The 21,988-nt window shown below is 38.4% G+C and overlaps 1 protein-coding gene across 5 annotated transcripts in view; it reads right to left on the bottom strand.

Moving 5' to 3' along the window:
• Positions 1-21,988, bottom strand: part of MECOM (MDS1 and EVI1 complex locus) — a 568,679-nt gene that overhangs the window by 284,889 nt on the left and 261,802 nt on the right. For all 5 annotated transcript variants that reach the window (XM_029215315.1, XM_029215322.1, XM_029215317.1 and 2 more), the window contains exon 2: positions 658-995. In XM_029215315.1, the coding sequence (XP_029071148.1) occupies positions 658-995 (338 nt within the window). The remainder of the gene's footprint in view (positions 1-657; positions 996-21,988) is intronic.

Raw genomic sequence — 21,988 nt, 5'->3', positions numbered from 1 at the left:
AGAATGAAACTAGCAACTGATTTTCATATTGTTTTTTGCTGCCATTTTTATACATGAATTACTCATTAAATCAATTTGAATATAATCATCACAGGATTCAGTACAGTACACACATTCTGGAAGCATGTAGAATCAAAGCAGGGTTATCATAAGAGGGGTAAAATATATTAGAACACAGAGCAAAATAAACACATAGAATGAAAGTAAAACCAAATTAACTCAAAGCCACAAAATGGAGAAGACTAATGTTTCCTCCAGTCTTCCAAACCCCCTTCCCAAAAAAGAAAAGATAAAATACAATGAACATGTCATATGATGACTTTTGTTTGCTTATGCCACATACCGTAGGGATGGCCACATTCAATGTTTCCAAATACTAATTAAAAAACTATATTTCTATCCTTTAGTATGTTTTCAAGATACTATCCTTTGATCATTCAAGGAACCCGCTGAGTTCCTTTCTATCATGCCATATCTTTAAGCAATACTTTGTTTCTATCAAGCAGTGAAATTGTAAGGGAGGTTCATCCTTAAAAATCTATTTGAAGACATTTTGCAACAAATGGAATTTGCTTATTTTATGGACATTTTAAAAAGTAATCTCTTCTTTACACATGTTAATATATATAAATGTGTTAACTCAAAATATATTCTTACCTCCCATCCATAACTGGGGTCTTTCAGGTTTGACCTCTGTTCTCCTACATAAGGCCCAAACTTTTCACCTGCTTCAATTTTCCTTTTGGTCCATATTCCAAGGCCTGCTCCAGGCATATTTGACTCTCGAAGTTCAAACTCAGCAGGAATGGGGATATCATCAGGGATGTAGATGGGGGCTTTGTAAGGAGAGCCCTCCTTCGGAGTGAATGCTTCGCTGGATGTAGCTGGAGAGCATGGCTCTTGAATATTGAGGGAGAGAGTGCTGGCTACTCCATCTGCATCTGGCATTTCTTCCAAAGGAATTTCAGGGTAGCTGCCATACACACACTCATTACCTGTGAATAAATAAAAAGTTCATAAATTCCTACTAATATAGAAGAGACAGAATTCCACATCTCAATCTTCACCTTATAAAGTTGTTGCTTTTTAAAGACAAAATAGGAAAGACCACTGTTAAAATATGCCTGCGTTAAAATCTGTTATTCACAGATGAAGGAGGGGGGAGGGATTATTGCCTCTTTGGTTTATCTGTGTTGAATCCATAAATCAAATGAGCTAATCTTTAACTGCCAGTTCTCTCATGGACCAGCTCAACCTATTACGCAGTTGGGAAACAATCAGCAATTTAAATATTATTATGAACAAAGTAGAGATAAGAAGTAAACATATGTGTACCTACAATCCTGCAAACCATCCCAAATTGGGAGCTAATAGCGTTATACAATGTCTTGGAAAGTTATATCATGCAATGATATCTTGGACTAAATTGTAGGAGAGTCATGAAAGATTCCAAAGGCTTCCATGTGCAACAAGGCTTAAATTTATATGGCAGGATTATTTATTGGAATATTAATTTATGTTTGTTCTTTATTTTTCCTTTCTCATTTCAAACACATCGTCAAGCCCTTGGTATTTCCTTGCCTCAGTAACTTACACAGCACAGAGAATTAAAGTTACTTGATGCTAGTGATTCCTCTGGACATTTGTAAAAGCTAAAATCATTGAAGAAATTAGGTGAGTTTTCCAGAGGAAAAAAAGAGAAGACAGTGTCTTGGGGTGCACCAAAAAGACAGTGAATTTCCTCCAGACTGCGAAGTGGTAGAGATCAGAGGGCCTCTGCATGGAGCAGTGCCCTGGGGGAGGTGGCAAGACCATCTTCGAGGGAAGAGCAGGGTAGAGTAACTAGCAATCTGGACACTCAACACCAGAGTTCTAAGGTATCCCCAGAGCAGCACAGCACCACACCTGTAGTAAATGATCACACCGTATCAGCCTTAAGATCTTTATGCAACATGGGGGTGGAAGGAAGCATAAAGAATAATGACTGAGCTTGAATTTCCCACCAGTTGAAGGAGATTTCAGTTATCTTAAAGCAAATAAACATGTTTCCACTAGGATTCCACTAGGATTATTCCACTAGGATTATGGACTGAGAGCCAATCCTAATTTGTTCAATTTGTAGACCTTCAAGGGAGGGAACCAAGAAAAATGGGTTAAAATTACAAGAAGACAGATTTCAATCAGACCCATCCAAAGGTAAATGGATTACCTTAAGTTCCCCAGCACAGGGGCTCTAATATAGCCTAGATAGTCATGAATTAATGATGATATGGAGAAACTGTAGCTTTAGGTTGATGAACTAGATGACCCTTAAGATCCTACCAACCCTACAGTTCTATGAATTATTAAAATCTTCCAAGATAGTTTATTGAGCTAGAGGGTAGAAAACCTGAGTTCTATCCCTAATTCCTTCTCTGATTCTCTATGGAAATTAATTAACTATAAAACCTATTAACAATTGTCCATCAAGTACTGACTTCTCTTAAAGTTTTGTGAAGTGCAAAGTGATTGTACATGCAAAAGTATCTTTCTAATGAGGTGCTTGGTTCTTGATTCAAACAATGAGATAATGCCATTTAAACCAAGCACAGAACCAAATCAGGACCCAAACTTATTCCTATGAGACACTTGATCTCAACATAACAAGCTCATTATCATTCAAGTTCAGCATATACAAAATCTTGCACATTATCATCTAGTCTCAAATCGAGTCTCCTGCCCACTTCCCCATTTCCATTAAAAATAATATTTCCCCCAATTATCCATGTTCAAGGTTCTAAAATAACATAGATATTTTCTCTCCGTCATCCTCAGTCTATTCAGTCATTAAATGCTGTCCATTCTTCTTGCAAGATTTGTACCTTCATCCCATTCTTTCAATCCGTGTTTTCATTCCTGAATTTTCTAACAGTCCTCTAACTGGATCTTCAGACCGCCAACCTCTTTCCAGTATCCCTCAACACTGAGCCTGTAGTGGTTCTTCCTGCCAGGCTACCCTATCTCAGTCCCTTTGCCCATCCAACTTCTAGTCATTCTCTATGTCAACTCCCAACTTATCTCTTTGCCATCCCATTTAGCATAAGTATCCCCCTTCTTTGAATTCTCACATAATTTCCTCCCTCAATCTGATGATCAAATAATTCTGCCTATTGTTACCTAGAGTTTAATATGAATAATTCTTTTATTCCAAACTAGGAAATAGACCCTTAAAGGGAAAACTCAAAACACACTTCTTAGGAATTCTCCAAGTGATCCTCATAAAGGTGCTCAAAAAATACTTGTTACATAGATAATCAACCTAACGTATAATTTTATTGAACTACTAAACCAAACCAATATTTTTCTACCAAATATAGGAAATTATTTTGATCCTGAAAAGCATCTTTAAACCCGTAGAAATGGAACACTGTAGATTACAAACTTTTCTCCAAGCCCAACATCAAAAGAAACTATTTCAATAATGCCCCCAAAGAAATACTATCAGAGAAATATACTTCAGGGTCCAAACACCTTTGATAAAGTCTATCTAATTTTATTCTTCAGGGAGATTTTTCATTTCAACCTAAGAGCCAAAAGTTCACTAGCACTCTTGATACAGCTAAAAACATATTTAAAAATCTCTCTAGAGTTGTAACATTTAATTACTGCAAATGCAGAGTTACTTTACAGATTCTTAAAGGGATTTATCACTCAATGTGAAGATTTTGGGGTTTTTTGAGAAGTGCTAAAAATTGGAAGACGTTGTGTAATCTATAGACTTATCCATTTAAGCAGCAGGAAACAAAAATGCTTCCAAATGAATAGAACTATTTCCTCCAGTAATTATCCATTAAAGGTCAGTAAAATCTCCCCTGTTGCCTCAAAGGGTTAAATTAGTCATACTGTCAGTTCCATCAGAGTGATCTCAAATCTTAAAAAAGGATAGAGACAAAGCCATCTGGGCCCTCCCCCTGACATAGCTGACCCCATGCCTTTGAGTTACCCACAAACTTTCCCAAAGCATAATTTCTAAACTAGTGAGTTTGGATTTTAATTCCTGTGGTGACAAAATACACGTGTGCCCAGGCTGCTGCACAGAAGAATTTGAATTTAAAACCTGAATGCAATTCTGCTTACAATAGCAAAAAAATCCAATTAAACCTAAAGAACAACTTATATAGGTCAAGCAAATCCAGGAGAAAGACTTACGGTCCTATTCATCCACATGCAGGCGTTAAATGTATACGCAAACTCAGGCAACTTGTTTTCAAGCCACTGTTAATCTAGTATCATCTGAATTAAATATAAAAAGGGCTGTGGTAACAAAAAATGGAAATATAAAACTGCTGAGTTTTACGTATCAAAACATGCAACAATATTTCAACGTAATCTAGCATTATGAAATTTTCAACAGCAAATGCAGTTTATCATTACTGCATTGAATATTTGCATAAACCAAAGTAAACTACTGTCTCCATGTACATTACTCAAGAACTATCCAAAAAGCTCCTAAAACATTTCATCTAAATGACAAACTATCTCAATTATCATATCTCCATTAAATCTCTGTTATTGAGGAAAAATTGGTAGGTCTTTTCCCTGAGCTGTAACTACAGTTAATTAAAGCATTGCTCAGATATCATATTGACAGGTTGGGCACATTTACAACAGGTTAGTAGCAGGTAAGAAGTGCTATATACATCAGTGCTCCCATAAAGACAAATAACCCTTGTAACTTCTTGGATCTGAACTGCCTGCTACTGGAATTTGCTTCTTGCATCCTTTAGGTGTGTCATTAACTGAAGGAGGACAGAAGGACAAGCTTATTGTTCAATTTGAGGCAAATGACTTGGGAAATGCTCTTGGAAATCAAACTCTTCAATTCAACTTTTAGGTGTTCTGATATCCCTGGAAACCAAGAAAGTGGCCACACTTGTATTAGACTGTATTTATTTCTATGACTCTGAATAACTACCATAAGGTTTCCACTTGAAGAGATGCATTTGAAAACGTATCAAAATCTGCAAAGAGGAAACTGCAGAAATAATACTGATAATAATAACTTCTACAGATGTATCTATGTTTTCTCACAATCCAATGAGAAAACTACGGTGAGAAGAATAACCTTCCATTTTGCAAATGTGTAACCTGATACTCAGGGACGCTAATCGGTATATACAAAGTCAGCTGAGACTAGAACCCAAGTGTTTAAATCCACTCCTCCCTTTAACTCTTAGGCAACTTGCTTTTTTTCTTTAAAGATATGTTTTAAAGTTTGTTTTTTCAAAATTGTGGCCCTACCATATGAATAGTTTATTTTTTCACCTTTTCACTTGATATATGAACACTTTCTTATGGTTTTAAAAATATTAAACTATATTGAATTGCTGCATAATATTCCATAATATAAATCCATAATAAGTGAACTATTTGCATAGTATTTATTTAGGTTGCTTCTACTTTTCTGATACCATAAATACCACTGAAATGAACGTTCTTTCATATAAATATTTATTTTCATCTATTTTAATTTCCCTAGGTTAGATTCCTGTAAGAAAGCTTAGTGAGTATTGACAGATTGTTTATCAGAGGTGTACACCAATTTATACTTCTAGCAACCATACTGGCATTTATTATTACGTCCTGTTTTTAAATTTTATTAATACAATGGAAAAGACTGTATATCTATTGTTGCTTTAATTCACATCTCAATGATTACTAAGACTAAATATTTTTGTCATTCCTATTTCTCCTTTTGCAAGTTATTCATTGTTTTTATGCAGCTTTAATTGGGCTTTTATTGGTCTGTCTTATTAATCATAAAGAAATGAGCCCTTTGATATAGTTTTTGCTACTATCCCCAGTAGATCATTTATCATTTGTTTTTTTTAATGGGGTTTTCGTTGTACAAACTTTTTAACTTGTATGGAATGAAGTCTATTTTTCCTTTGTGATTTTTACATTTTTCTTAGAAAGTCCTTACCCATCCCAAGGAAAAAAAAAAAAAAGATTCTCTTGTATTTTCTTTGAGCTTCATAGTTGCTTTCCTACCAACCTTGGATTACCAATGATTTACTGCTGAGTGAAAAGCAGAGAAAAATGATTTCATTTATTTGAGCTCCTGTGAACGGCAGGCTAGGGAAAAAAATGCCATTTCACTCATAATTCTTTGGTTCTTATTTGCAAGGCTGGCCTAAAATGCCTTCTCTTTTTGTGGGTTTTACATAACTCACCATTTGTTTAACTTGGCCCCTCTGCCTAGTTTAACTGCAAATCTTCTGGGCAGATGCCATTCAAAATCCTGAGTTTCACCATTAATAGCATTCCGTACCTGTCATATAATACTTATCACTCAGCATTATCATTAGTGATACTAACATAAATAATTTTCCTCTCTACTCTTCTTCACATGATAGAAAATATTTAGCAACTAAATAGAGTTTAATATTAACATTAAAAGCATATATATGTAGTCTGACTCTAAGACAAATTTCCTTAGACATTAAATAAGAAATCTGTTCTATATACTCGGCTGTACACACATACGCATATAATAGACACATCCATGTGCATTTGTAGTGTGCTTGTGTGCTCACTAATCTTAAAAATAGGCTGAGACAGAAACATGGTTTGAAATCTCAGGCAGACTGGTTGAGATCAAAACTACATGAAACAACTGCCAGGAGGAGACCAGCAAGGGAATTGAACAGATTAGGTAACTCAGAAATTTAGACATTTCCCCCCATTATGTTCCTCATTGCAGTTTTGTAATAAAAACATGAGCAAACTTCAAAGGAAGCTCTGTAGTAAAGGTTAATTGCTACTAAAGAAGAGGGTGGACCCGAGCGCCAGTACTTTGTGCCCAACTTGAGTGCAGACAGGAAGGATTACACGTGGCTGAGAACTGCGGATGCGTGCCCAGCTCCACGAGCAGAGCAGGCGCTGCCAAACCTCAAGCCCCACCGGGGAACTCCTGGTAGGACGTGAGCGCATGAACACGAATCCAAGAGTTGGTGCATGCTAACGGTAGGGCAGGGCGGGGCGGGGCGGGGCGGGGCGGGGAGGGAGGGGGAAGACATCAATTTCCTTCCAAAATTCAAACCGGACATGCTCTTCCTCCCTTGTTAGGACAATTCCAGAGCGTTGACCGAGGCCTGTTGCCGAGAAAGCAGAGGAGCCAGCTCTTCTGCACCAGCAACGCAACCAATCAAGGCGCGCTGGGCTTGGGGAAAGGGTGGAGCCCAAGTCATGCCAGATGCACAAACAGAGCAAAGAAGGCGGCTCTGAACTGGCCAGCAGAGTAGTGTGTGAGAATGGCCCCAGATAATGAAATTTAAGATCCCAACGAAAGGAAACTAGTAAAAGTAAGAAAAACGAATTGCCAGAAAACTGACTTAAACTAGCTTTGAAGCATCGTAGAAAGGGTCCAGAGGCACAGGCTGAGAAAATAGAGGCATCTAATAGAATGGAAGCTGCTGATGGACGTGGTCTTCAGAGTGAGCTGCCTCCAGCAGAGAGGGGTGAAAAGAAAGTAGACCTCATGGAATCTGCTGACACTGGATTGCATTTGTAGAATCCATGTCTTTGGAGGCCATTATTTTTGTGAAATAACGTATCAACGTGGTTTGGCACGTGGAATTTTTTCAGTGATCTTCTAAGCTTCCTTGCACCTCCAGTATTTGCTACTTCCTTGTACCAGAGTATTCCATTTCTTCCTTACGGAACTTTTTCCCCCAGGGTTTCCTAAAAATATTCTGTTTATGGGCTGTCAAAAAGACCCTAAAATTATGAAAGAGTGTTGGGAGGCAAGCGAGGAAGATGGCAAAAAATACCACAGGAGTTGAAAGTAAAGGACCAAATCAGTGAACAAACATTTATCTTTCTCTTGGGATTGTGGCATATCCCTTGCTTGTCCTGGGGTTTTAAATTTGGTTAAGAGTTTCTCCACACTCCTAGGAATTTCACAGACATTTCACTAAAGAAGTATGGTTTGTGAATTAAACTGGTAGCTTCTAAGCTCTTATGAAATGGGTTTGGCCACTTCCAAAAGTTCCTCATCAGAGATGGAATTAAGTTTTTTAAAACTGGTTAGGGAAAGTAATTGTCAGAAAATTCATAGTTGAGGTACCAGTAAAGCCCTTTGGTATCTACTTACAGAATCTAAAACAGCTAAAATAAAGACATTAAAGCTCTGTGAGCACTGCTCCAAGGAAAAACATGACCTGGTTAATGTTTGGCTTATTCTGTTGTTAAGGGAGACCCGATCACCAATACCCACTGGAATGACCAGGTAAGAACAGACTTATCACATATCACATACTGTTTCTTTTACATTATAACTATGTGCCTCCACTCTCTTTTAGCAAGACAAATTTTTAAGAGACTTTTGGCAACCTTTGACCTGATGGCTTTTCTCATAAGCTTTTTATATCCCCAAAGTGATTTTCCTTCAGATTCATTTAGAGTAAAATAGAAATGCCCTGAAATTATGTCGCAGCAGACTGGGTGGTTACTCTCAGGCAGTCTGAAATGACCAGAGTACAGCCTTTCAGTATTCAAGCCATATCTACAGTAATTATTTGCCAGCGTATCTAAAAGAAGGCAGGCATTTCCTGTTGCACACAAATGGGACACTCTTATCTAAATTACTGTTTAAACAGGTATTTAAGAAAAGACTATCACAGGCAGGAATTTACTGATGACGGAACACATTAGTTTAGGGCTGGACACATTAGCTGAGGACCAACCATTGTCAGGAAAGGAAGCATATCAGCATCAGGAAGGTATAGGGAATATTTTATAACTCCCATATGGGTCAAGTTGGGGGATTTGTAAACTATGCCGTCTGCACTCAGGAAAAGCAGGACTGGCACAAGCCCTGATGTGGAGGTCCGGATTCCGCAATAAGTCTTCACTGCCCAGAGTAATCTCAGAGCTTGAGACTCATAGCTTTTTGGGGTCCCTGTTTCCTTATCCATAAAATAAGCACATTGGACAAGTTCAGCCCCAGGTCCATTCCACTCAAGCAAACTCAGTTCTACATAATGAAAACCAAAGGATGGTCAAAGTTTGGTGTACCAGAAGCTTATAAAATATATTTCCTGGAAAGACACTTTGAGAATTGGTTTGGTCTCTCCCAACATGTAACCTAGGAGAGACTGTACTCTGGCTGCCCAACTTTGTTCTAACCAGTAAAACTGGAATTTATTCCCAGTAGAGGCTTATAAAACTGGGCTGTTATTCTCACATTAAGTAGACTGCCCTCTGGTGAGGACTGTGGTTTACGTGTGGGCAGAATGTGTGGTTTACTACCTCTAATTTGTTTATGTTGTTGATGGTGGTTTCAGAAGAAAGCTGCAGCCCTTCACATGCTAAAGAGTGACCTGATTTGCTTCCTTTAAAAAAAAAAGTGTTTAAAGCTGGGGAGGAGAGCATGAGGGTGCATTAATGTGCCATTGCTAACAGAGGAGCAACTGGGATCCCTTTGACCACAGAGCTGCTTCATCCAGCTCTGCATGTGAAATGAGAGCCCCAACTTGTTTATTATAATTACCTAAGTGTGGCTTGGTGGCTTTTGGCAGAGATCCTTGCTGCCTCCAAAGGAGAGACCAAAACTCAGGAGCTACAAGTTAAAGGAAGGAGCAGGGAGTGTATTTTGTAACAAGGAGACTGAATTCTAACATAAACTAGGTAAAAATATTCAAAACAACCCTCAAAGATGAAGATCAAAAAGTAAATGAGATTGCCCTCCACTTTCTACCACATAATAGACAAAGATAGGTGTGCAGGAGAACTGAATAAACAGTGTAAATATAAGTTCAAGTTCATTGTCACAGCTAACTTGATGCAGACCCTTCCCTGTTGCTACAAAACAGAAGAGCTTTCCTATAGCCAGTCCTACATAAAGAAAAGAAAATAATTATGCATGTCTGGCAGAAGAGGGAGTTGTAGCAATGGCTTGCCGATAAAAAGGAATGTGAACAAGCCATAGAACGCTAACCTAACCACACTCTGAGTTTGATAAGGAGCAGAGAGTGCCCAAAAGAATGATCTCACAAGGCTTGGTAACAAGGACAACAACGTATGATCTTAAAGTGATGCTGTGGGGAAATTCCTTGATTTAGCTGATTTCAGCTTGGACTCTCGCCCCATTGCGAATACAGTATCTTCAGTGTAAAATAAGTTTAGATGATTCCAAGGAGTGCAATTTTCTGCCCCTATTTCAAACTCTAAAGGCCCCCATATGGAGTTTCGCGACACTACATCATATTAAACGTAAAATCATTCAAAACCATGGGGATGGATGGAGTGTCACTGAAAAACATAAAGAAAGGGTTTTTTATAATTTGAGAAAACATTATACACTTTGATAAAAAATGTTTTCAGGAAAAATATGAACAGATGTAGCATGTATATGTGTATACATACACTAAATAGCACTTATGATTTGAGAAGGGGTAATTTCAACATTGCTAAGTGGTAACACAAGCTAGGTATTTAAGGGAATGATATAATATTACAACTTCATAGACTACCAAACTATGTATGGTCTCTGGAAATTGTCATTATCAACAGGTACAATAACTAGTAGCATTAGGTGGTCTGTACAGTATCCTTCAAGTCTAATTGAGTCACACAGTCTAAGACACTTGATGGGCACCAGGCACTGCCTCCTAATGAGAACTGACTTTTAGAGAAAGGCATTCAGGAACTCTTCTATATAAATTACTATCGTTTGCAGCAAGAGAGGATTATAAATGTTTGCTGGCAAAAAACTAAATTTATTTACAAACTGGGTCTAATTTACTCATGGCTCCAGTACAATCGGCTTTTGTCGAAATATTTATGTTATCTGTACTTTTGCCTCACTAAACTCTACCCCAATCATAAACACTGTTGAAAAATTATTTGCAGTTAGCAGGATTTAAACTACCCATTATATCACCAGCTAGTGCCAGTAAACTTTTGCACTGGTTGATAACGTTTCCTGTGGAATAAATATACATTTGACTGTCAAAATCTTTGGTGGGCTCCATACTATGAAAGTTAAGTATTAAACAGATGTCCCAGACTTCACCAGTTTTGTGTGACTGCTTCAATCACACATTCCAATTGAAATTTTGTGGGTAGATAGACTACAAAAGTGCCCAGATTTCAATTCTTTCCTAGCATTAGGAGAGGAATTAGATGATTGAAGTGTTGGGGTGATACTCTTTGCCCTAGATGCTACTTCTCAGACTTAGTCATTTATCCACCCCAAAACATTGATTTGGTACCATTCTGTTCCTGGAACTGTGCAAGTTGCTATGGCTAGGTATAGAGTTGAATAAAATCAAACTTCTGCCCTCAAGAAACTTAGAGTTGAGTAGTGAAGACAGAGATGGTAACAGGTATATGACTATGCAATAAAATAAGATCTAAAATGAGGTTAGGAAGAGTGATGGCTGTTAAGAGTTGAATATAAGTAACTGCAGTTGGGCATGCCAATCTACAGAATTAGGTGAAATGGGTAAAGGGGGTCAAAAGGTGCAAACTTCCAGTTAAAAAATAAATAAGTCATGGTGACGTAATGTACAGCATGGTGACTACAGTGAATAATACTGTATTGCAAATTTGAAAGTTGCTAAGAGAGTAGATCTTAAAAGTTCTCATTACAAAAAGAATTTGTAATTATGTATGGTGACAATGTTAACTAGACTTACTGTAGCAATTACTTTGCAATATATACAAATATCAAATTAGTACACCTGAAACTAATATGTTATACGTCAATTTTACCTCAATAAAACATGGAAAAAAACAAGAATAAATCTCTTCTTTCAATTCTTGGTGGAAATGCAGTTGTCATTCACATTCATTTCTTAGAATCACCACGTTCTTCACAGTAACATAAGGATCAAATAAGGGATGATTGGGACTTCCCCAGTGGTACAGTGGTAAAGAATCCGCCTTCCAATGAAGGGGATGTGGGTTTGATCCCTGGTTGGGGAACTAAGATCCCACATACCGCAGGGCAACTAAGCCCGCGCACCACAACTACTGAGCTCGCGCGCCTCAACTAGAGAGCCCGCGCGCCTCAACTAGAGAGCCCGCGTGCCACAAACTACAGAGCCCACGTGCCCTGGAGCCCGGGCGCCATAACTAGAGAGAGAAAATCCACACGTCACAACTAGAGAGAAGCCCGCACACCACAACAAAAAATCCCGCATGCCTCAACGAAGATTCCGTGTGCTGCAACTGAGACCCAATGCAGCCAAAAAATAAATAAGTAAATAAAAATTTTTTAAAAATTCTTTTAATTGCATCAACTTAAAAAAAAAAGGGATGATTTACTCTCACGGCTTCTAAATAACTCAAAATGATGAAACAAACAGGTTCTAAAACAGCATTGCCCACATTTCTATTACAAAATAAGCCAAGAAGAAAACTACATGGAGAAGTGGATGGTTTCCCTGTCATGTAACTAGTAAAAATGTATTTCTGCGTGGTCTACTTCACTGCAAAAAAAACTAAAAGTTCTCCTGTGAACCAGGTGGGACTGCTGGGATGCCAGTGAAACTCCCACCAGCCTATAAATGGCCCAAACCACAGCATTTACCTTCCAGTTTGAATTGAAAGTTGTGCTAAACAGACCAGAGGTAGTTCTGCTTGACCTCAGAACAGTGCTGTATGCAGAGGGAAGACCGGCCGGATCACCCTGGAGTCTCCAATTTAAAGCAACAGTTGTCAGAGAAAACGGCAGCACTACTATTTTCTGGTGTCCCACACTATTCAAAGATGATGTTCCTTTCCCAAATAATATCCACATATGCCTATGATGGTCAAAGAAACTTAACTAAAAGCAAAAGTAGCAAAATAAATTTGAGAGCTGTATTTATGTGGTGGAAAAAAATCTCAAAAAAAGAATCTATTCATCAAGGTGCTTTGCGGAAGAGGAATACCCAAAACCTGTTACAAATATTTGTAACTTCATATTTCGTAGTATATACATAAAATATTGTGTTGCCTACTTATATCAACATTATCTAAAATGACTCTTACTTTGATCCAGGTATTATTCTCCAGAATAAGCAAAATCTCAGTGATTTTGTTTTATGCTTTTACTGATCATTTTATGGATTCATTCCAATAAATCTTCTTTAACAAACTGCTTTTTAAATAGGTTATAGCTGTTGAGTATAGCTAAGTTAATAGTTGAGCTGTTAAATATAGTTAAGTTAAAATCTTTTGGCATCATGTTGCTTGACTGATGAAATAACTGATTGCAATATCCATTTTTTCATAGCATTGTAGAATCTCAGAGCTAAAGAAGCTAGGAGATTATCAGTGTACTCATCTAAACATGTAAGATGCTCGTTGATTCAAATATATTGTTCATCAGTCCATGTAAACATATATAAACTATGACTGCTTGAAAGGAAAAATTGGAAATACTATAATTCTATCAAAAGTATATAATGGTAAGAAAATCCTCTGGGGGCAGGAGAGATTCCTAAAGCATATGAAATAATTATGCAATAACTTAACAAGCCTCGTGCTGTTTTTATTTTTGTTGTTTTTGTTGCTCTCCCTGTTGTATTACTCTATCTACTTCACTCAACTTTCTAATACTCATCACCACTATTAGATCTTAGCAACTATGATCCAACACATACCACAGACCGTTAATTATTTAGTCAACAAGACTTTTATATGCAAAGCACCACGTGGGGGGGAGGTCACAATAAAAAGAATAAAGTGAAATTGCTGATTTCAAAGAACTTATAATCTAGTCAGGGAGATAAGACAAATGCCCAGGAAGAATTAACTTGTATAATACAAAGCTACAATGAATAGAGTCAAGTGAATGGTATAGAAAACAAGAACTACAATAATAAACACTAAAAGTGATTTCCTCTTTTTTAAGAGAAAACTGAAGTGGAAGATGGCTAAAAATTCTAGCTGTGATAAAGACAGATAATTGAGAGAATTGTGAAACAAAAGGTTATAGACTGCGGCTGAGCCTTGGAGAGGTAATGACTTTTAATTGGATTGAGTTTATCATATTCACAGAGGTACAGCAGACACAGAAGAAAGGATTAGAGTGATTTCCACTTTCCATTATTTGGCATAATGAGAAAACAGAGGGTGGTCCACATCTCTCATACATATTATGAGCCATAGGAGATGCTTAGCATGTCAGCTTTTGGTAGCATTGAGCTTTCCTAAATAAACACATTTATTTGGACATAGTTAAGTCAAAAGAAGTCACCTGGCAAAAAAAGTTTACAGGTCATTCATTTGAATAGTGCAAAGGATTTATGAATTTTTAAATTAACCCTCCTAAATCTCTACACGATTTCGAACAGTAGGGTATATCTGCATTTTCCTTCAAAGTTTAGCCAGCTTAGAAGGGTCAAATGAAAAGACTTGGCTAAAGAAAAACCAGCTGAGCAGACTTTCTTTCTTCTAGGTATAAAAGGGGTGCATTATAAATTCTTTCCAAAACAGCATTATTTACATCAAGTCAAAACACATACAAAAAACAAACAAACAAAAAACTTGTGTAAATATGTGGTGAGTCATAAAAGGATCAGGCAATTTGCCCACCCCAAATTCAAGTGAGCCCAAGTAGGAAAGTTTATGAAAGCACACCTCCACCAAAATTCTTCTGGACTATAAGGTGATGAGAGCAGGGAGCATGGTGCCTAATGTACTATAGAAACCCCCTGCCAAAGTTTCTAGGTCATGATAATAATTTAATGTGTAGTTCATGACTCAGAAATGTCAGACAGGGCTTCCCTGGTTGCACAGTGGTTGAGAGTCCGCCTGCCGATGCAGGGGACACGGGTTCGTGCCCCGGTCCGGGAAGATCCCACATGCCGCGGAGCGGCTGGGCCCGTGAGCCATGGCCGCTGAGTCTGCGCGTCCGGAGCCTGCGCGTCCGGAGCCTGTGCGCCGCAACGGGAGAGGCCACAGCAGTGAGAGGCCCGCGTACCAAAAAAAAAGTCAGACAAAGCAAACCAGTTGTGCTAGAAGTAGTGAATGGTATCTTTTTCTTTCTCTAAGTTGAGAAAGTCTAACAGATATTTGCAAAAGGCATCACACAAATTGTGCCTGCAGTCTGTTTAAGGATACAGTAAAAGTGTCCCACTGAAGGAAGGGAATCTACACGTGCTTCTGTACACACACATACACACACACACACACACACACACACACTCCAAATGCTCAAAATCCTAATAGATGAATTTAACCAAATGGAATCAATTCAGAGTTTGTACCGTGTCCTCACACTGCAGCCTCTTCAAATACATTTGTTAGAAGAAGAGTAAAACTAGACAAACAAAAAATCCCTATATGGGTAAACCATATATTTATCCTTTCCTCAAGATTTTTACTGAGTCCTCCTGGAAGGAAGACTGGTAAACCAACATCGAATATTGCCAACTAAATTTGATTCTCCAGCATTTATTGCAACACCTGCTATGAACCAGCTGTACTTTGTAGGTTGTAGAATGTAAGCTTCACGAGGGTAGGGACCCTGTCTGCTTTGTTCACTGGTGTGCCTGCAGCACCAGACACTATGGCACTATGGTAAATGGTCAATAAATACTTAAAAGAATGAATAAATATAGGAATAGATAAATACAGAAATGAGCCTTCAAGGAGTTCAGAGACAAGAGCAGCTATCCCAAACCAGACTGTGCATCCAAATTTCACTTGGAGCTTATTTTTTAAAGTACATACTTTATGGCATTTCTAGATCTAGCAATAAAGAAGCCTTGTTCATATGATAGAATCATTCTTCATAACATCTCCAGCTTCCTAGTATATAGCCTCAACCCACAATATCACAAGTAAATTCAGATAAACTGTAAACCACAGCCCCAAGCCAATTCCTGTTTAAACCAGAAGACCACATGGGATTCAAGTCCACCTAACTAGTTATGTGGCCCTGGGAAAGTCTCTCAATCTAGTTGAACCTCAGTTTATTTATCCATATCTGACATTTGCTCAATATGGTAGCCTCTAGACACATGTGGCAACTGAGCATTTGAAATGTGGCTACTCCAAATCAATAGGAGCTGTAAGTTAAAATTATACACCAGGTTTTTAAAACTTGGTACAAAAATTGTAAAATATCTAGTTGATAGTTTTTGTATATTGATTACATACAGAAATGATACAATTTGGGATACAGTGGGTTAAGTAAGATATACTAGTAAGATTACATCTTCCTGTTTCTTTTTACCTGTTTTAATGGAGCTACCAGATATTTTTTAATTAATATGTGGTTCTCATTTATATTTCTATTAGACAACACAGGTTTTTAATATACTTGTGACCCAAAATTACAGTAAAAATCAGAAGAAATCATTCATTTGAGCATCTTTCGTATACTTTAGAGGGAACTGTGAATGCCAAAAGTCAATATCATTATTATTAGGAAAGATTCTCTCGTCTCTAGGTCTTAAGTGACAGTTCTTAAAGGTCAGTGTCTTTCAGATCTATCCGCATTCAGATAACAAAAGGTAATGAAATGGTTCGTGAATGATTCATTCTCTACCACTCCCCTAGCAATAATCTCTCAATAAACACTTGTTGAAACCAAATGTAAAAAGATCAATGTGGTCATTGACATGGTACAAAAAGATGAGTTCTTCTGCCAAGAGCTGTTTGATGATGCAGGAAATAGCCTGGACCGAGTATGGTTAGAGGAGGCATTATTGGCCAATGAGCAATAAGTAATATTTGATAATGGGAAATGATAAACTTTTCCCATGATTTTAGCCCAAAATGCACAGAAGAAAAAGTCATGGGATTAATTTATCTCTTCTCCTATCTCTTGGGTAGGGCAGTTCAATTCCTCCCACAAATATCCCATTTCAACACTTCAAAAAGAACATGTGCCTTGAAAGATAAAAGAATACAATAAAAGAACACAAAGAACTTTCTTGCTGTCCTTTCATTACTATGGTGTAATTGGTGAACATCCAAAAACACCTCTTAAGTCTCAGCTGATGGATGAAGATGGAAACAGGTACACTTGGGATGTAAATACCTTGCAATACCCTGATAACATTCCCAAGACTTTTAAGAAGTTCAGTAGTAGGAAGACGGGCAAACCCACCCAGAGTTCTCTCAGAGTTCTATTATGCGAAAGTGAGGAGTAGCCAGGGTTCCTTTGGGGTAGAAAATTAAATTGTCATATGCAGCTTATTCTGTACTCTTACTAGATCATGCCTCTAGACATTTATGAATATTAATTGACATATTTACTGTAATGTAAGGCAGTTGCTAACCTAACATTCCAGCCTTTGTTCCAAACCTTGTATAATTTTCTTCCAGGCTGTTGATTTTGGAGTGGCTGTGTAAGCCTGGTGAACTGCTAGCAAAGAGTGATCAATCAACACTTTGAAAGCTTCTGGTTCATCCCAATACCTGGGAGCTACTTTGATAAACAGCATTCTTGGAACTATGTAAAATGTATGTGTGGGAACATGGCAGGTTACTGTTCTTATTTTTTATTTATATTTAAACAAAATATTCTGTTTATAACAAATCCCCACTTGCTCTAAGATTATTCTGTCCTGAACTCAATTCACTAAAGCTCTGTGTGCACTTACATCAATGTTTTCTTTATACATTTAATGATGGCCTCCAATTTATCCACATTTGGGGGCACATTAATAATAAAAATATTAAAATTCCCTACATCCCATCTTAAGACCTGGATAAAGGGATAGAAGAATGTATAAGACAATTGCTTTCCTGGATGCCTATAGGGTGCTAAAGGTGCATCATTCTCCCAAGAAAGTTTTATCCTGGGTCAAGATTGACACTCATTTTAGAAAGATTTCGGAGGGTTAGAGCTCATCAATTTTCTTCTCAAAAATTGGTCACAGCTTTCTGGAGACCTCAGAAAATTCTTTCATGATTGGTCATAACCAATTTGCCCATCTTATGCCTTTAATGCATCTTATAATCTAGCCACAATAGTCTATTTCACGTTCATGAGTGTAGAGTTTGGTTTCTCTGTGTTGTTTTCCTTGACAACCTTCTGTTCTTGAATGTCCTTTCCTCATTCTCCATTACACTGCTCCCTAGTGAAGCCTACTGCTGCTCTGAGAGTGAGGGATGGAGCAGTGAGCAAAACCAGCAATGCCCCTGATCTCAAGAAACTTACAGCCTGGTGGGTAAGAGGGAGAAAGGAACCAACGCATAGCTGGACAATATGAGAGAATCTTAGGTGCTGAGGAGAAAATTAAGCAATTAGAAATGTGGTGGGTGACTACTTTAGATAGGGAGGGCCTCACAGAGGACGCAACACTCAAGATTTATACATTGAAACTCTTTCAGATCCAGTTTAGATGTCATCTCATCTGCTAAGGGTTTCCAGTCTACATGTCCACCACCTCCCCAAGCAGAGTGAGCGCCTTCCTTTTTGTATCCCAGAGAATAAAAAATGTACCTCAGAATGTATTCTTCTGTCATTTACCCTGGTGCTATTATAGTTAGTTGTTTTCATGTCTATTTCCCCGTTTTGATTTTCAGCTACTTGAGGGCAAGGGCTATGTCTCAATTATCTTTATACCCTCCTGCAGTGCTGTGAATATAGTAGATGCTCAAATTCAAATTGAACCAACTTTAGAAAATGCTAGTTATGAGGACTTTTATTTTTAGAAGCTGTACTTTGTAGCTCACCCAGCTCTGTATCTTAAGCAGATTTTAAAGGAAGCTATTATCCACAAAAGTCATTGCCACCACTGGAAAAGAGGTATTTTTTAGAGGATTTCTAAACTATTAAACATTCAGAATACTTGCTCAAGTAGGTGATAATTGCCAAGTGCTCTTGCAGAGGAGGTTAAAGTTTGGAAACAATGATCTTTTCCAATAAATTTCATACAATTACCCCTTGATCCAAAAAGGGAATTCTCAAGCTTTCTGTTTGAAAATATCCCCCCCCCCCCCGCAAATTGAGAATTCCCCAGTTGAAGAGAATCAGAAAGAGAGGCTTTCGGTTAATAAACTAGAGCACTGAGCTGAACTTTACACAAGCTGGATTTCACAACAGCCAGTGAGAGTAAGAACAGAGTTTGAAAATTCTACCAGAAAGTTTTGGGTTTTGTTTCTGTGTTTTTTAAATAAACACTTGGCTCTTTTGTTCTGAGCTTAAAGACTGTGCTCAATAGAGTCCTCTATTCTTCAAGTGACACCTTTAAAAAAATAAATAAATTGCTCAAATACAAGAATTAACGAGACAAATTTTAAAATGCCCTTTTCTGAAGAATCCAAGTGTTCTTACTTATGGAATCTGATTCTGAAATTCCAATTTAATAAATAAGCTCCCAACCCCCTACCACAAAAAGGAATGTCTCCAAGTTTAGACTGAGGTAGGATAAATATGCCCCATTCTATTTCAAATACCAAGAACAAGGTAAGTATTTTCCCTGCTGCTTCCCTGCCCTGTAATTTGACATCCATTTTAATGATGCTTGCTTTATTGCTTGTCAGAAAAGTGAAATGGCCTGTCAATTTTATGGAGTTTCTCCTACCTTTTGGATGGTTATATTACATTTCGAAATAAGTGGATAGCTTGCCCATCCCCTTTTATTTTTATCCTAAATGGTGCATGTGTGGGTTTGGTACTTGGCTGCCAGTGGAATGAAGTCATAATTTCAGGAGTCCAGGAGAATGGATCAAAATCACGCCAACACTTTCATGGATGGGTATATGCTGCTAAATGGGTGTTTACCTAGAAAAGTCATCATCTGGCATGCACCATAGCGAATGCTCCTAAGCAGCTAACTCATGTATACTAAACAAATTTGGCTTGGCTGCTGTGAGAGCTGCCCTGTGGAAATTCTCAACATACATTTGTTTGATTGAGCCGTCATTCCCGGCTGATCTGCTGATGATCTGTGTCACTTTGTTTAAATGTCCTAATGTGGTTTTTTCTATATATACAGTGAAAAACCAGTATGTTCCTGTGATGGATTAAATAGAGGTGAAATTTGAGAGTGACTCCTGTTTTTGATTCCTGTGTTCTCAGACAGGTGGGTCTGGAATGATCAAGAATGTCACATTCAAACACAGGGAAAACTATGGAGCCCTTTTGATTTAAAACACATTATTGTAAAGATATATTTGCTACTGTGTTCTCCCTGTACAAGAAGCTATTGAGGATTCCCCACCTAAACAAACACCATATGGGTTAATTCTCAGCATCCTTTTCAAATGTCCAAAAACCAAGGATACAAAACTCACTGCTGGGAAATGCAGTCTGAGAGAAGTGAGCAAGGCCCATTTCTGATGCACGGATTTGAGAAATCAAATGCAATGTCAGGTTAGAACTGAAGCTCCCGATCTCAAATATCTGAGTAATGGTTCAGATGGAAACCCGACACCACGGTGCCATGCAATGTCTGAGGCACTAATCAAGCGACTTTCCATGGCTAAAGCACTTCCTCCAGCTAATCTTCCTAGCTAGGCTCTCAGCTTTAATAACCTATGGGATCTGCTGTTAAGTGTGGGGATCTGGGCACCATCAGCACTGATGTCTCCGCTCTGCCAAACCCCAGACAACACGTGATGCGCACGCGGTCTCCCCACCCAGCTCCCGTGGATGTGGCAGACCAAGGCCTGTCTTAAGCTATGTCCCCCACCCCAAAAATACATTCCTGACCCAACCTGCTCTCATACCTGAGACCCTCCCTGCAATTAAGCATCAGTCCTTTGGGTTAAGGAGAGTCCTCCTGACTATTGATAGTTTGTTTCTTTCAAGATGCATTTAAAAATCTCCTATGGGCCACACAGACACTGAGTTTGCACTCTAGAAGCCCAAATGACTGACCTCATTCCTGGCCTCAAAGAGCCACAGTCCAGGAGAGAAGGAAGCTGTGCAAATAAAATATAGTACCCATGATCAACCAACTATGTACAAGGTGCAGAAGAGAAAGGAATTCATTCGGAGGGTGAGAAAGGTTCAGAGAGGCTGCCCAGGGATGGCGACACCTAAGAAGGGTGTGAAAGAATAAAGATAGTTTCAAAGGAGCTTCCCAGAGAAAAGGCAAGAGAAGAAAGACCATTCCAGGAAGAAGAAGGAGCACAGTTTAAAGTGTGCCCAGCTTAGTATGGGCATGAGACTAAGGGTTTCTCAGAGTCACCTGATTTACAGTGGGAAAGGAGGTAGACAGAGAAGTGAAGGAAAAAGCAATGAGCAGCCAGAGAGTCAAAGACCTCTATGCCATGTTCTACAGATCGGACCTTTCTCCTATTATGAATATGGTGCTAGTGGAGAGTCTCATGGGGGAGAATGGAAAGATCGGAGCTGCGTTTTAGGACGATCGCTCTGGCTCAAAGAACAGGAGACATTTAAGAGGGATGACGTAGAAGGCAGCTGAACCAGTCAGGAGCTATTTCAATAATCCATGAGAAAGACCACAAAGGCTTTTTTAAAATGACAGTGATAGTGGAGGATGAAGAATGAGAGAGAGAGAGAGAGAGAGAGAGAGAGAGATTTGGGAAGTAAAATTGAGAGAATCTGGTGAAGGAGTGGGGAAGAAGGACATAAAATAACCCTGATGAACCAATATACTACATCATGAGTTAGCTTACCAGTGATCAGTAGAGTCTGCCACTCTGAGAGATGGCACACATATGGAAGATGAGAAGACAGAGGCTGGGATGCCAAACACTGGAATAGGAGCCTTAGGCGGTCAGGAGACAACAAGAGAACTCTGGGTACCTAGAGAGTGAAGTCACAGTGGAACCAAGGGACTTTTCCCTTGATGTAAGATTCCATGAAGATCAAAGGTCAGCACAGAGACAGGAGGGAAAAAACGTCATTCTTGCAGGTACAAATAGAGAAAATGCCAAGCAAGGCATTCAAAGTTATCTTCACTAGGTCCAGCAGACTCTTAAGGAATGTGGATACCATACGAAGCCTCATTCCTTCAAATTAGTAACTATACTTTTAATGTTGATCACTCTTAAGTTCCTACACTTTAAGTTATTCAGTATATCC

This window comes from Monodon monoceros, unplaced genomic scaffold (assembly GCF_005190385.1).
Source record: "Monodon monoceros isolate NGI ecotype Baffin Bay Population unplaced genomic scaffold, NGI_Narwhal_1 Super_Scaffold_11, whole genome shotgun sequence".
NCBI lineage: Eukaryota > Metazoa > Chordata > Mammalia > Artiodactyla > Monodontidae > Monodon > Monodon monoceros.
Note: the sequence above shows the minus strand (reverse complement) of the source record. Positions and strands in the feature narration are given on the sequence as shown.